The sequence below is a fragment of the Gossypium hirsutum genome, chromosome D09 (assembly GCF_007990345.1).
Source record: "Gossypium hirsutum isolate 1008001.06 chromosome D09, Gossypium_hirsutum_v2.1, whole genome shotgun sequence".
NCBI classification, from domain to species: Eukaryota; Viridiplantae; Streptophyta; class Magnoliopsida; order Malvales; family Malvaceae; genus Gossypium; species Gossypium hirsutum.
The window spans coordinates 51,290,518-51,306,673 of record NC_053445.1 but is presented as its reverse complement, the minus strand read 5'-3'; the positions used below and the strand labels follow the sequence as shown (position 1 = coordinate 51,306,673).

Genomic DNA, 16,156 nt, shown 5'->3' with positions numbered 1-16,156 from the left:
TAACAATTTTCTCTTGCTTAATCTAATTTTGAAATTTTTATCTACTTTTATTTTTATTTTTTTTAGAGTTTTCTAAATTTTAAAAAAGAAATTCATTTTTTATCATTTTATATATAATGAGGATTAGATTGATAGAAAGTATAAAAATAAGGACTAAAATTATTATTATACCAATTAAAAAAATGTGGCTTAACCATTGAGTGACAAAAAAAAACATTTCTAAAACTTTAGTGACCAATATGTATTTTTTTTAGTTAAGTGACTAAAACGAATGAAGTTCACCCTTTACATTTTTTCATTTCAAGTTGAGTATTTGATAATTTTTTTTATTAAGAACACATATAAAATTCGTCACTATAAACAAGACGATTCATTTAGATCCGCATAAAAGTCCAATTCCTTTACATTGCTAAAATGCATGTTGTATAATTGAAAGAGGTTGATATTCTTTGTTCTCTCACTGTACTTCCCTCTAAATTTTCATTATTTAATTATTTAAATTTAATTTAATACGCGATTTTTGGTTGAAGTTAAAACTTTTGTTTTATGTTTTAGTATTAAAGTTTATAAACTTTAAATTATTAATTTTAAATGATAAGGTTTGAATTAGTCTTGATGATGATTGAATCATTTCAATTTACTTAATTAAATCATTTTATTGAGTTTAAATTAATTTTAGATTGGATGAATTTTGAATTCGGATAAATTCAAATATGAGATTAACAAATTTAAATTATCAACTAATTGAATTAAGGGTCAGTTCTTTATTATTTAAAAAAGTACTTCTACTCCAAAAGTACTTTTGGAAAAAAAGCTGTGAAGAACAAGCTGCTTTTAGCTTAAATTTTTAGCTTAAAGCACTTTTGAAAAGGAGAAACTAAAAATTTAAACTTTTCCTCTCCCAAAAACACTTTTGGTGCTTAATTACTTTTTCACCTCTCCAATAACATAGTATTTTCCTTTTTTTGTGCTTAATTACAAATGTGTTAAAATTATTAATTAAAAATAAAAAATATATTTTTTAAAATACTAATTACAAATATTTAATGGTTATATTTAAATATTTAATGGTTATATTTATATATTCTAATTAAATTTTATAAATAATTAATATTTATTGCTTAAAAATATTTAAAATTTATATTTCATATATTAAAATATTAACAACAAGTTATAATAATTTTTCTATATTCTTATTAAAATATAATAATATTAACTAATTTAAATATTATTTAAATACATATTTATTACTTAATAATAACATGTTTAAAATGAACATTTTATTTCACACTTTTTAACAACAATACTAAACACTCAAATTTTAAACTAAAATTTTCAAAACCATTTTACAAAATTACTTTTCAAAATCACTTATTTTGAAAAGAAACGAACAACTGGCCTAAATCATTCAACTTTGAGTTGATGGGGTGTGGTAAAATTTCGGGTAGGGCCTTGTGAAACTATCGCTATTCGCTAATAACCCATTCAATTAATCGGTTTTAGATAATTTTAATGTTTTTTATCGTCCCTAGACAAAATCGACGGTGAAACGCGAATATGAAAATTTGTCCCTCACAAAACAAGTGGCGAAGAGTGGCGCCAAGTCAGCCATTAAAAAGATGAAGAAGAAGCTAATAGCTTCAACGAGCCACACGATTTTCCATCGTCACCCATTTCTCTCCAGTCTCCTTCCTTCTCACTACTATACATTAAACAGTTCATTTTCAACTCAGTCATTTCTCAACTTGTTTATAGTTTCAGCTGCCTTCAATTTTGTTATAAACTTGCATTAGAGATTGAATTACTTGGTACCCATTTCAATATTTGATCTTATCTTTAGATCTTTATATAGTTCTCTGGAATCCCATGTTGAAGAACCCTTTTGTCCTTTTTGGTTTTTTTTTTCTGCAATTTGGGTGTTGTTTAATGCAATATGGTCTAGAGATTGAATTTGAAGAAACCTAATAAAGGAATCAGTGTAAAGAAATATAAAAAAAATACTCGAAGATTGATACTTTTGATTCATTTGACTGAACTTTCCTAAAAAATTGTCCTTTTTGTTCTTTCCCCAGATTTCATCTTTTGATCTTGGTGTTTTTCATTAATCCGGTGTCTACATATTTGAGATTGACGTGTTTTTTTTTTTGAATTTTAGCGGATACCAAAGTTCGTTGAATTTTACCAAGTTTTGTTCGCTATTGGGAAACATTTTATCAATGTTGCCTGTTTGCTCAGCCGCTGCTGGTTGTTCTTCACATTCTCAGGTGGAGTTTTCCTTGTCTTGAACCATAAATTTTCCTCTTCTATACACTATCTGACTCGATTGTATTGCATTTTTGAGTCAATGGGTTTAAATCATTTTTGAATTCTTGAATGTTTCAACTTTCAAGTTATGAAATTTAACTGCTTATGGAACACTCGATCGTTGAGGAGTTTATACTAGTTGGTTAGTAAGGGATAAAGCTGCATTGAGGGGAATGCTTTATGTTAGTAAAGACCATATCTTATTCTGTTTGAAGCCTTTAATATGTCCTATTCATTTTGAGAATTTATGTTATTAGGATATTAGTAGAAGATCATATGTTGCTTGTTTATCTTGCCTCCGTTTTCAAGGTATGCCTTTTCTTGTGTAAACATTTTTTCCCAAATCCTGACATACCTTTAAAATCATTTTGCTTAATTGTTTTTCAAGAAGTAGTTCATTCATGTATTTGACGAGTTTTTACTAGTTGGATAGCTATAGTGCTGCATTGAGGGAGTGTCGTGTGTCAGCAAAGGTTACTTATATCTTCTCCTGTTTGAAGTTTTTAATGACATAGTTTTCATGTCGTTTGTTTTATCTTGCTTCATTTGTCAAGGTATAAATTTTCTTGTGTAACAAATGTATTCACCGAATCGTGACATATCTTTAAAATGTTATTGCTTAATTGTCATCTAAGAAGTTGTTCCCTCGTTATTTGAAATGATGCCTCTAGCAGATTTCTTTCCATGGAGGTTTCCGGCCTTTCACTCCATATGAGAAGGACTTTCAGTTCAGATGTAGTTCTCAAGACAAATCTGCTTTGGGCATGTCAAATGGAAATCATCTCCATAGAATGTATTTTAAACCACAAGCAACAAAATCTTTCTACTCCGATTTTGTTGAAAGCACTGAACAACGAGTATCCATGGACCTGATTAACAGTTATTCTTGCCCAGATGAGTTGGTTGATGTTAAATGCAAAATTTCTAATGCATGGAGTTCTTCAGTTGAAGCAATAATGTCACCCACAGATGTAGAACTGAAATATGTTGAAAATTCTAGCATATCTTCTGCAGAAGAGAAACTTGTGGATTTGTCAAACCAGTCGGTTGAAAATGTAAATAATTACACAGGGATGGAGGGACCTGAAACCATATCAACTATTGACACAATACCTGAAACTCCAACTGCAGCATCTAGCTCCGTGAACTTTGATAATGATTCACTATCCAGTGTGAAAACTGGTCTTGATGATTTTCTGGCTGGGGTTAACAAGTCTGTCAACTCTTCGCTAGACAAGGGAGAGAATGCTGTGAAAAACTTATTGGAAAAAATTACTTCTTCTATAACTTCTGTTAAGACGAGTACTTCTGAAGCTGTAGATAATGCTCAAGTTTTAGTTAACAATAAGCTTTCAAACTTGTCAAATGACATGAAGGAAGCATCAAGTAAAGCTAACATATTTGCTGTTGACTTGTTGAGGCGTACAATTGTTGTAGTGGAGGATTCTTTATCAAACGGGGCTTCCACTTTCGTATATTATTATGCTTCTGCCAAGGAACGTCTTCCACCAGAGATCAAAGACACACTGACTTTGTATGAAGAGAGAACAGGAAAAGCCTTAAAGCCTATTGGGGATGCCCTGCAACAGGTATCCTTTGGTATTCATATACTCCTGGTTTTAATGTTTTTGGATGATCCACTAACAGACTTCTGCTTGTTGATATCAGTGAGTAGTTGGGACTGATAGGAATTTATTTTACTAAAGATAGAACAATGAGTCCAAGCTTATAAAATCCCTTAGGATTCTATTTTCTAGTTCAAGGATAGATCTTTTTTCATCAAATTCGTTATTTATTCTGTTGTAAGCTTCTTCGTCTTCTTCTTCTTTTAATTTCTGTTTGCTGTAAGCAGGTTTACATTGGTATTGAGGGGCTGGAAAGGAGTCTAGGCTTTGACCCAAATGATCCCGTTGTCCCTTTTTTCCTTCTCACTGGCACCTCAGCCACTTTATGGTATGAATGTTCTTATGTGCTCACTTTCATTATAAGTTTTAGAGAATATTTTCATTTTTGCAAGGGGAGTTTATATTTTGTATCAGATTTGTGCAGGGTGTTTTACCGGGTATGGGCATACGGTGGTTACTATGGGGATTTATCTCCTCAACTAACTTTGGAGCTCTTGTCTGGAAAGGAGAATGTTTTACTTATTGATGTCCGGCCTGAGGCAAGATACCATAAACTTTTTTTGCCTTTTTTTTTCCTGGGTATGACAATAAAGCACTAAAGCTCAAACTTAGGATCTCTGTATTAAGCCTACCCACCCCCCATCCGAGCAAAGCTCAAATTTGGGCTTCCTATTTTCTAGCATGAATTATGTTATGTATTCTGAGATCCTATTCAAAGAGACTTAATCAACTTAGTTCTCATAGTGCTCTCATGCCCTCTTCCTTGGGTGTTATTTGCCCTTGTAGATGGTTAATAATCTATTATTTTCTGTGAGGTTAAAAGTTGTTTTTACCATTCTATTGAATTTGAAGCGGCTTATTTTTGGGCATTAACTTTGTCAAGGTCTTAAGGGAGAAAGACGGCATTCCTGATCTTCGGCGAGCAGCTCGGTCTCGTTACGCTAGTGTATCTTTACCTGAGGTCTATTTGAAAATCACTATCTTACTTAAAATTCAAATTTTCAATACATTTTCTCTGTTGCTTAGTGCCAAATATTGCTTTTGCTAAATAAACAATGCATATTGGTATTTACTTTTATTAACTTTCCCTGAAGCCTTGCCCTTTGTGGTTTTCATTTCATTCAGGTTAATGGCTCAATACGGAAACTATTGAAGAGCAGAAGGGACCTTGATGACACCTTGATTGCCACTGTTATTCGAAACTTGAAAATTGTTGAGGTTTGTATCTTCTTGTTTTTCATTGTTTACCTCTTCACTGGTTTTAGTTCATTTTTTAAGCTAGAGCTTTGCAGAAAGAGTGAAAGAAGACCTTGAGCTCATTTCTATAAACTTATGCTAAGCTATTTCCATTTGTCCCAAGGTTTATCATTCGCATCCAGAATCTTCTTATTGTATCTAGCTAAAGTTAACTACTGGGCCTGGCCATTGTTATTGGCCTTTGAATAGAATATCATAATATATTTTTTCTTTTTCTACCACTTGTAGGACAGGTCAAAGGTCATAATTATGGATGCTGATGGTAGTCGTTCCAAAGGAATTGCAAGATCATTGAGAAAACTTGGGGTTAAGGTAAGCAGGTCTGAATTTCCAAAGTTCTCCTTTAAGAAAATAGCTTTGAAATACCCAAAACTAGGGGAAAAGAAGAGAGTTATGATACCTGGAACTCAGATGGTGGATGTGTTTTTTTTCATGAATTAACATACATGTCTTAGCATCGTGTGTCTGGCAACTAGAATGTAACAGATATTACAGTACCTTCTCTGAAATATTATGGTTAGATATTTGAGAGAGTCTTTGATCTAAGGCATGAATGTGTTCAGTTCAAATTGAAATAACCAGCATAGGTGAAATCTAGTTAAAGTTGAAATTTTCAATTAATTTGGTCTGATATAGTTTTATGATCAAAATCAAACTGAAATATGCAGGCCTCAAATGGTTAAATCCCTAAATCCTAATATATCTTTTCAGAATCTGAATATTGCATTGTTGCCTGCTCTCTCAGTCTAATCTAACTCCTTTTTTTTTTCCCTAGATATCCTATCTTCTAACCTCTTGAGGACTTACTGAAAGCATTTAGTGACTTATGTAGGTTTTTCGGTATTGTGAAACTGATTGCATAAACTAATATTTAATTTGGGTTTTAAATCACAGAAACCATATCTGGTCCAGGGTGGCTTCCAGTCTTGGGTCAATCAGGGACTGCGAATTAAGGAACTCAAACCAGAGACAGCGCTTACTATACTCAATGAGGTATTTGTGGAAGTTTTCATATAGAAAATGCCCAAGGTTGACTCATAAAATTATGATTTAATTGATTGTATTTTCTTTCTCTTTCACTTAGAAGGCCTCAACTATCTCTGAGTTTGTATGTTATAGACAGAACTGCCTGAAGTTTATCCATAAAATATTGGACCAAGAATAAAGGATGGAGAAAAGTAACATACTTTATTAGAATATACTTGGTCAGTGCGGAAAATAATCAATTCCTCTTACTTTAATCTGATTGATTTAGATAGTTTAGTCTCATTTCATCTGCAATATTAATGCTACTGCTACCAAGTACAATAGCTATTTTATAGCTGATGTTCAAAGAACTGTATCAAAAAGTTACAACTTAAACGTCCCCAGCATGGATGATATGTTTGAATGAAGAGTATTCTTTCCTTTTTAAACTGTTGGGAAAGCTTTACCAATTCGAAAGGTTATCCAAGGATATAATTGAAATTTTATGTCATCTGGTTAGTGGTTATACATGTTCCAACCACTAAACTAAGCGTACAAAACCTGGGTTAAGGTTGAACAAAAGAATGGGTGAACCGCATTCTACTTTGTTTTGGCATCCAACCTAAAGGAAGTTAATTATAGATGAAGAGGCTAACATGAATGCAGAACCACTTCAACCTCAAATGTTAGTGAGCACAGAAATACTACTACTTAACACTCCCATTTGCATATAGACGCATTTATCTATTAAGGTCTATCTTGCTGACTACGTAATGGTGCAATGAAGAAGAAATAGGGGAACAAACAGCTAAGATATCCATATTCGTTAAGCATCTTAAAATCTGATTGGCTAGTGCTAGAACATCCTACCTTAATATAAGACACTTCCAAACCAAATTATTACTGATCTAGGAATCCCAAATTTCCATCCTTGAATATTTTGAATAAAATGTTTTCAACTGTTTTTTATTTTATTTTTAATTAATGTAATGAATTTTGACTTGTGTTCACCACAGGAAGCTGAGGCAATATTAGAAGAAATTAGTCCTTCTCGGGTGCAAGTTCTTGGGTATGGTGTGGTAAGTCTCAGGTTCCTTTTGTGATATATAGTTTTTATAGTTTACTTTATGTACTATCTAAAGAAGGGTATTCTTGTTATTACTCTAGCTCAAGTAATATTTGAAGTATGTGTGGTATCTAGTAAGGTGGTCCAATGTCATCATTGTCCTTACTTGAAACCTGTGAACCATATCGGTTGAAACTTAAAACCATCAAATGCTAATGTATATCTTTGTGGCAGGGTTTAGTAGCAGCAATTTACGCACTGCTAGGTGTGTATCTTGTCCTTCCTTGAAATATCAATTCCTTCTTTGTTTGTTAAATTGAAACCTGGAAGCAATGATTGATTATGACTTATCCCAAAGTATTCTACCAATATGCATTTTGCACTTCTTAGTATTTCTCTAATGCATATTTGTGGTAAGTTTCTATTTGTTAATATCATTTTCAAGGTATTTTTCTATGAATTTGCACTTCATAACTATTTACTTTATTTCGTTTTTATGTTTACTGATGTTCCATTTCTTTTTTCAGAGTGGGAGAAATCATTACAGCTTATTGGCGTTCTTGGCCTAGTCCTGGTATGCAAACCTCCTGGTTTAACATGTTCTTGTCAAGTTCTTGGTATTTGGTATCAATTTCCTTGTTTGTCAAAATTAGAACAAACTTTTGATGTTTTGAATCTATTTGGGAAAAAGGAAAAAAAAACTGCTGTTGCTTTGAACTATTGTTGTAAATTGAGGCTTTAATGCTGAACATCCTTCGTTCAGTTTGTCCTATATTTTACTTTGAAGATGATACTTTAGCAGTTCATATAAATTTAGCCTATTGATATTGGTGATTCTAAATCTTCATTATTGTCGCTTGTGTTTTGACCAGACCATTTATGGGCGGGTCTCTTCATATGAGAGCTCTGAGGATCTGAAGAAAGACATAAGGTACACCCCTCTTCAAAACACTTACAATGCTGATATTTGTGATGTTAAAAAGACTGTTTTTAGCTACATTGCTCAGATTCATGATTTTTCTTGAACACCCGTGTCTGATACCCATGTCCAAACTATATGGACATTAACGGTATAGCTTATATGATACCATTGTCAAAAAATGGTTGTGATAACTGTTGCTGATGCATTAATTTCGAGGGTGGCATGTTCTTTGTCTGCAGAATGATGAGAGCTAAATAAAACTTATGAACTTGAGACTCAAAAATGTCTTTTTGACTGTTGGTTTTTCACATTAAGTAGAATTGTTTGACCTTGGCCTTCCTGTTTGGGTCGTCTATGAGTTAGCTGCTCATTAAGTTATTAGGTATTTCATGTGTAATTTTGCATAGTTATTATCTTACTCATGGATAAAGGATCAAGAATCTTCATCCTTCCTACAGCAGTTTGTTCATCTAACTAAAATGCTTCTTGAAGGTTGTTGCTAGCTCCTGTCACATTTGGAGCTCAGGCATTTTCATGGGTTTCTGGGAAGTTAGAAACCAATGGCATTGGACTTCCAACCTCACCCTCATCGTCAGATGTTCAGAGCCGAGTGTTGCAGGCTGCTGCAAAGCATGAATCTAAACCATCCGATTCAGAAGATCCATCTGCCGACACAATGGCTCCAAGGAATGAGAAAGCCGATCTCTCTGAAGCATAGGTGTAGTACATTTTTCTTGCAATAAAATATCTTAATTGATCATCAGATTGGTGAATGCAAGTTGACCTGGCTCGCTCAAATATAGTAAACAAAGAGTTTACATAAAGACTGACCTATCTAAACCGTAAAATCAAGTCCTCTACATTAAGTTAGATCAATGGAGTTCTATAATAGTCATCAAACAAATCATATCAACCACAACCAATAAAGAAGTTCGGTAATTATTTCCAGACTTCCAAGTTGGTTTTGGTTAGAAATAGGTGCAGTCATATGTCATACTTTTGTTATGGATTAATTTTCACATTGTTAACTATCAATGAACAACATGCTATTACTATGTGGTTATTTATCATTTTCCCGTAAAACTAGAATATTAGGGTATGCAGTCTTTATGCATAAGAGATTTAACCATTCTGTTTATCTGCTTAGGTGTTGACATTTTTGGGTCCAATCTTCTGATGCTTGCGTATGATTGACCTATCTTGCTTACCCCTTGGGCACGTGGCATAGAAATGGACAAAGGGTTGGTATTGCTCGAAGCTCTGCTTCCTGTTGGATATGGAATTCAAGTCCTCTGCCAGCCCTATTGGCTATTAGCTTGATGCAAGCACCACCTTAATCCTTGAAAATAAATGGCCATCAACTTTATGATAGTTAACCAGATACACGGATAGTGGAGATTTTTTAACTCTTCAAAGCTAAAAGACTTATTTTCCTTTTCTCAGAAGCTTTTTGTCTCCATACTTGTGTTAGAAAAGGGAGATGGTGTTATTTACTCTGGCTATGGTGCTTCTCTGTGATGCATGTGTTTGCAAACGAGCCCTTGAACCTCAATCCATGGGCAATACTATCAACAGCCATGATAACAGTAAGCAAGTTTCGTTTGTCAACAATGGATGGACCCTTGAATATTGATGCATATTTTTCAGCACTCGTGACACATGTAATTATATGGCTTTGAATTTTAAGGTATCATTTAGGATTTCAGCCAATTCTAACCCAAAATTCTCAAGGGGGCATACATCAATAATCTTGTAAGGTGATAATGATTACATTCAGGTTTGAGAAAAGCAAAATTACGATGATGTTACTTATACAGAGAAGGCAGTGCTCGATACAAGATCCATTAACATTCATTCGTTATATACAAGTGTGAATTCAAGATATCCATCTTACTGAACAACTTATATCACAGGCTCATCACCCAGGCAAATTTACTATTGGGCATTCTATATATGGTATTCCATCCTCTACAATCCTAAAATTGGTTTTTCTACTTTTCTTTCACTAGCATGGAACAAAACTGATACAAAATTCAATCCCCAACCTCCATATCGGAACTCGAAATGAGTCCTCTCATTCATGGTTGAAACCCGTTTTCACTTGCTGTCAGTGAAATCTGCATCAATTACATCCTCATCTGACCCCTTGTTTGATGAATCTGAACGTCCAGTTTCGCCACCAGGTGCAGGGCCAGCAGCACTGCCAGCACTGGGTTGGTTGTAGAGTGACTGGCCAAGCTGCATTACTTCTTGGTTGAGGGCAGCCATGGCATCCTTCATACCTTGTGTCGAGCCCCCAGAAATGGCATCCTTGAGCTCTTGCAGTTTTGCATCCACTTTCTCTTTGACTGGACCGGGTACCTTGTCTCCAAGTTCTTTCAGCTGCTTCTCTGTCTGGTATACAGCAGAATCTGCCTGGTTCTTCGTGTCTATAGCATCTCTTTTCTCCTTATCCTCCTGTGCAAACCTCTCAGCTTCCTTTACCATTCTATCAACCTGCATATTATGACAGAATTCGGAAATGGTTTATCAAACAAAGGCATCTCCAATATAATTTGTGAAGCAGCTCAAGATTTAAGAGCAGTTCATCTGAGCCACAACAGAAATATCAGATATGCATACCTCATCACCGGGCAAGGTACTGGCACCAGTAATAGTGATGTCCTGCTTCTTCCCAGTTCCCTTATCAACAGCAGTGACGGAAAGGATACCATTGGCATCAATGTCGAATTTGACTTCAATCTGCGGAACTCCACGTGGTGCTGGTGGGATCCCATCAAGCCGGAAGCTGCCCAGAGATTTGTTATCCCTAACAAACTCTCTTTCACCTTGAAGTACATTAATCTCAACACTTGTCTGACCATCAGCAGCGGTTGAGAACACTTCTGATTTGGAGGTTGGCAGTGTAGTGTTTCTTGGTATAATTTTGGTCATAACACCACCAAGAGTTTCTAGACCAAGTGACAATGGTGTCACATCCAAAAGCACAATATCACTGACATCTCCAGCTAAAACACCAGCCTACAACGATTAGGAGAAAGAAGGAATAATGTTAAAAATAGAACTTCAAACAAAAATAAGACAAGTCATAGCAAAATCTATAACCCACACTAACACATTCAACTGCAAAAGGAAGACAGTAATTTAGAACTTTCAATGTAACTTGAAAAAACCCACCTGAACTGCAGCCCCCAATGCGACAACTTCATCTGGATTGACTGTCACATTAGGTTCCTTGCCAGTCATCTTCCTTACAAGTTCCTGAACAGCCGGGATTCGTGTTGAACCACCAACAAGAATCACCTCATCTATGTCTTTAAAGGAAAGTTTTGCGTCCCCCAGGGCGTTCTCTACTGGTTTCTTGAGCCTACAAATATATTAAATAGACGAGAAACTTAAAATCTCAAGAGATTAGGCCCAAAATTTAGTAACAATATGATTTTGCCTCACCTTTTTTTTTTTTTAAATAAACAGATCAAAGTAGTAAAACCTACCTGTCAAGTAAGTCTGAGCACAATTCCTCAAACTTGACCCTGGTAAGTGTGGTCTCGATGTGTTTAGGCCCATCTGCAGTGGCAGTAATGAAAGGCAAGCTGGAACAGAAAAAAGCTCCGTTAATAAGCAACACAAAGAATTCTTCACAAATGAAAGACACAAAAAAAATAGGGGGAGGGTGATGCCTTATATTTGTCTGAGTCAAAGTTGATAACTCCATTTTAGCTTTCTCAGCTGCTTCAGTTAACCGCTGAAGAGCTTGTTTGTCTTTCAAAAGATCTATCCCTTCATCTCTCTTAAAGTTTTCGGCAAGCCAATCAACAATTCTCTGCAAGTGAAACAAGTTACAATGACATGCTTCAGCACTAGAACAATACAAAACACAAAGAAGAATGTCCGTTCATCCATATACCTACCTTATCAAAGTCATCACCACCCAAATGTGTGTCTCCAGATGTAGAGAGCACCTCAAACACTCCATCACCAACCTCAAGCACTGTAACATATAAACAAATACACAACAAAGTATTTGCCAACGTAACATAGAATTTAATGATGCATGCAGAGAGTTTCTCGAGCGGCCAACGTACCTGACACATCAAAAGTACCACCTCCAAGATCAAAAACAAGGATGGTTTCATTGTTCTTTTTCTCAAACCCATATGCCAAAGAGGCAGCAGTAGGTTCATTGATAATCCGGAGCACTTCTAACCCAGCAATTCGGCCTGCATCCTTTGTTGCTGTCCTTTGGGAATCATTGAAGTAAGCAGGGACAGTAACAACAGCTTTGGTCACACTTTCGCTCAAAAACTTCGAGGCATCATCAACAAGCTTTCTCAATACCTATATCCAAAAGTAAAAACAATCCTTTAACATAGAAAGATTTTAAATTTCTAACAGAGAACTAGGACGGAGACTATACAAGACACTTATGTTCATAAGCTATTCGAGTTCAGATAAAGATCTCGAATTCGACTCAATTATCAAACTCTAACTCAAGTTGCTTTTCCTTTTAAGTTACAACTATCTATATCAGCAATTACAATTACAAGCGCCAAATTAAATAACTTAATAACTAAGTCAACTTAAGTAAGAAGCAAGCGATATAATATACCTGAGCTGAAATTTCCTCGGCGGCGAATTGTTTACTAATGGCAGGACACTCAAGCTTAACATTTCCATTTTCATCTCTGATAACCTTGTAAGAAACTTGTTTGGCTTCTTCGTCTACTTCCGACATCTTCCTTCCAATAAACCTCTTCACTGAGAAAAACGTATTTTCAGGGTTCACCACGGCTTGTCGTTTCGCTATCTGCCCAACCAACCTATCTCCACTCTTTGTATACGCCACCACCGACGGCGTCGTTCTTTGCCCTTCCGCATTGGTAACTATGGTGGGTTTCCCCCCTTCCATGGCCGCCACGGCGGAGTTAGTAGTCCCGAGATCGATTCCCACCACTTTCTCGTTTACAACTCTCACCGGCCCAACATTGTACCCTTTACCGTTGCTGTTTTTGGTTTTAGCGAGTCGTAAGAAGGTGGCGTTTAACGGCGATGTTTTCCCCAGTCTCTGCCCGAAGAAAACCGTTCTGGATGAATGTTGGTTGGGTTTTCTCGAAGAATCGAAACCCATACCTCCAAGGACATGGATTTGGGCAGTCGAAGACGCCATTTTTGCAAGCGTACGTAATAAAAGATATCAACAATTATAATTGTAAGTGGATAAAGAAGGGTTTTTTTATATTGAGAAACTGAGAAACCAAGAAAAACATCCAAAATTCTTTGTGAAGAAAGCAAATCGAAGGCTTTAAGCTGAGCTAGAGAAAATATAAGGAGTGTCATTAGAAGAAACGAGAGCGAAGTCTGACAGTGAGTGGTGCAAGCTTGGGGGTTGGGTGGTGACACGTGACAGAATCGAGAATGCTCTGAAAACGTTGGGTCTGATATGATACATTTTGTCGCTGTTTGGATGGAAAGAAAAAGAAAGTTCCAGGTGGTTGCAGAATTTGGGCTTTCGAAAACCTAAAATCCATTGTTGTTTCCAAGAAGATCTTCTGATAAACAAAGCCCAAAAATGAATTAAAAATGCCCAGCTTGATTCTTTCTCTCATATAAATATCCTCGAATGATAACAGATATGAGTTTGAATTTTGAATCCCGACGGTTCGTTTCTTCTCATCAATGGCATGAACTGCAAACAGAAGCGGTGGTGCGTAATGATTTTAGAAGGGCACCAATACGATTTCGAAAAGAACTTAAATACAACTTCTCGACGGATCCCGTATAAGTCTCGGTCACACAGGATATAAAAATTAATCCATATTCCGTCCCAAATCAACCTATCATTGGTTTGTGTGGTAGCGATAAGCAGATCTGAACTGTGCTTGCTATCTAAGGTTGCCATTTGTGTGATCTACCAGCCGGGTGATTTACCTCTCCACCTATATTCGTCAAGCGCTTGGCAGAATCAAAGTACGTCAACAAAAAAGACGAATGGTTATATTTTTTAATAATAATGCAAAAGAATAAATTTTAGTTTTTTAAATAATTTAATTAAAGTAAATTGAGTTTGGGAAGAGATTGTCTACTATATATATTTTTACTTTTATTTCTTTAAAAATTGATCACATGATTTGATTTTATTGGTGTTCAAAAATTAAAGTTTTTAAAATTATTTTAATATAAATTATTTCCAATGTAATTATAAAAGTAAAAATAAGAATAGTTTAAAACTTTAAAAAATTCGTATAAATTGATACATATACATACACATACGAGTTAGTGTCAACCGAAACGACTCAAGATCATAAAAACAATCAAAAACACATTGACATTTTAATTAAAACAAAAATCATTTAATACTTATTCAAAACACAAAATACACAAAATAACTGATATGGAAATATTACTCACTTCTGTATTGTTGGCATTTGTCATTTACTTTCAAACTAAATGTTAGTGATATTTTTTAAAATTTTTAGTACATTCGACATCTTCCTACCATTATAATAATACCCATATTAATTAAACTATGATTTAATCAAAAAAAATTAAAGTTAAAACTGCATTCATTAATCCATCTACCAATACAAGAAAAGTGCATAAATTTTTAATACATTTGAAATGAAACCGGAAGAAATACAAGTCCAAGAAAAACTCATGGGCACCGCTCATCTTCAAACATTGAATCTTAGGTTTTTGCGTAGGTTTCAGACTCAAGTGTTAAGTTCAATATATTAAAATATTCATTTGGAATAAGTTGTTTTATATATCTTTCTTTCGAAAAAATAGTATATATTATATAAAAAAACGACCAGAGTATATATAAAAATATTGAGTTCTAAATAGTTTTTTGAATTTCAAGTAAATTTGTTTTTTAATTTAAGTTTTAAATATAGTTTTCTTAACATTAACAATAATAAAAATTTTAATAATAAACCACTTTATGCATAATGCATTAAATTATAATTAAAATTTAAATCTCAACACAAATCATAAAATAATATAATTGCATGCAACAACCATATATATATCATATAAAAGAATGTACGTGGACGTATATGAAAACATTGATTTAAAGGACAGTTTAGGATCCATTATTAACTTAATTTAATTACATTATATAACATTTTAATTTAATCACATTATATAGCAATTAATTTAATCTAATTATCATTTTATATACCTCACTCTTATTCATGTCATATAATATTTTAATTTAATTTGATTTAGGAATCACATATATATAGCATTTATTTTTTCTCAAATTCATCAGGAAAAAACTAAGAGAAAATAAATTGTTTTATTTTATTTTTAATATATATGATAACATACATGCACATATCATTTCATATATAATATATATATATAACAAATTAGAATTTTTAAATAATTATTAGTTTTAAATCTATTTTAAGACATTTGTCACGTATGTCACGTATTACTTGCTAATAAATCAGCATGGTTTAATTTCATAATAAATTATTGTAGAAACATTATAAAATATTAAATAAATTCATAAAAATAATTACACGTATTTTAATAAACACACGGATATGCAAATTAGTGGGTTTTTTTTATATATATTTAGAGGATGTTTTAAAATGTCATAACTGGTATTAATATTCAAATATATAAAGATCTAATTTCTTTTATTTGAATAAAACCGTACAGAAGATTCAAACTTTGTTTTTAGCAAATAAATTTAATTTTAATTTTTTGATTATATCTAAATTTTAATTTCATTCATTCATTTTGAATGAAAATATAAAATGAAATTTAAACATGTGCTATTATTTAAAAGAATGGTAAATATATATTTTGGTATTTGAATTTGGCTTTAAGATTTAATTTGGTACCTAAACTTTTTTTTCCAATTAGATACATGAACTTGTCATCTTAGTTCAAATTGGCACGTAAACTTGGTTTTTTTTTTAAATTAGTACTCATAGTAAATGACTTATTTAAACCAATTTGAACTATAAAGCCAAGTTCAGATATTAATTTGAACCAAACGGCCAA

At 33.6% G+C, this 16,156-nt stretch overlaps 2 protein-coding genes across 3 annotated transcripts; one reads left to right on the top strand and one right to left on the bottom strand.

Moving 5' to 3' along the window:
- Positions 1 to 1,530: 1,530 nt before the first annotated feature.
- LOC107928502 (uncharacterized) lies at positions 1,531 to 9,952 on the top strand. Of its 2 annotated transcripts, XM_041101301.1 has the most exons (15): positions 1,531 to 1,808; positions 2,156 to 2,264; positions 2,979 to 3,893; positions 4,157 to 4,257; positions 4,354 to 4,468; positions 4,813 to 4,890; positions 5,055 to 5,147; positions 5,415 to 5,498; positions 6,081 to 6,179; positions 7,169 to 7,231; positions 7,453 to 7,483; positions 7,746 to 7,792; positions 8,091 to 8,149; positions 8,633 to 8,858; positions 9,288 to 9,952. In XM_041101301.1, exons 2-14 carry the CDS (start codon positions 2,217 to 2,219, stop codon positions 8,856 to 8,858), a joined length of 1,959 nt encoding a protein of 652 aa, XP_040957235.1. In that variant the 5' UTR covers positions 1,531 to 1,808; positions 2,156 to 2,216; the 3' UTR covers positions 9,288 to 9,952. The 2 variants fall into 2 exon arrangements, 1 of the variants encoding a protein (XP_040957235.1); XR_005918315.1 differs by lacking the exons at positions 7,453 to 7,483; positions 9,288 to 9,952 and having other exon boundaries at positions 1,580 to 1,808; positions 8,633 to 8,714.
- Positions 9,953 to 9,969: 17 nt separating this feature from the next.
- LOC107928501 (heat shock 70 kDa protein 6, chloroplastic) lies at positions 9,970 to 14,157 on the bottom strand. The gene is made up of 8 exons (XM_016859743.2): positions 12,750 to 14,157; positions 12,226 to 12,478; positions 12,052 to 12,131; positions 11,821 to 11,963; positions 11,635 to 11,733; positions 11,318 to 11,507; positions 10,763 to 11,161; positions 9,970 to 10,636 (listed from the first exon to the last, which is right to left on the bottom strand). Exons 1-8 carry the CDS (start codon positions 13,305 to 13,307, stop codon positions 10,238 to 10,240), a joined length of 2,121 nt encoding a protein of 706 aa, XP_016715232.1. The 5' UTR covers positions 13,308 to 14,157; the 3' UTR covers positions 9,970 to 10,237.
- Positions 14,158 to 16,156: the final 1,999 nt, after the last annotated feature.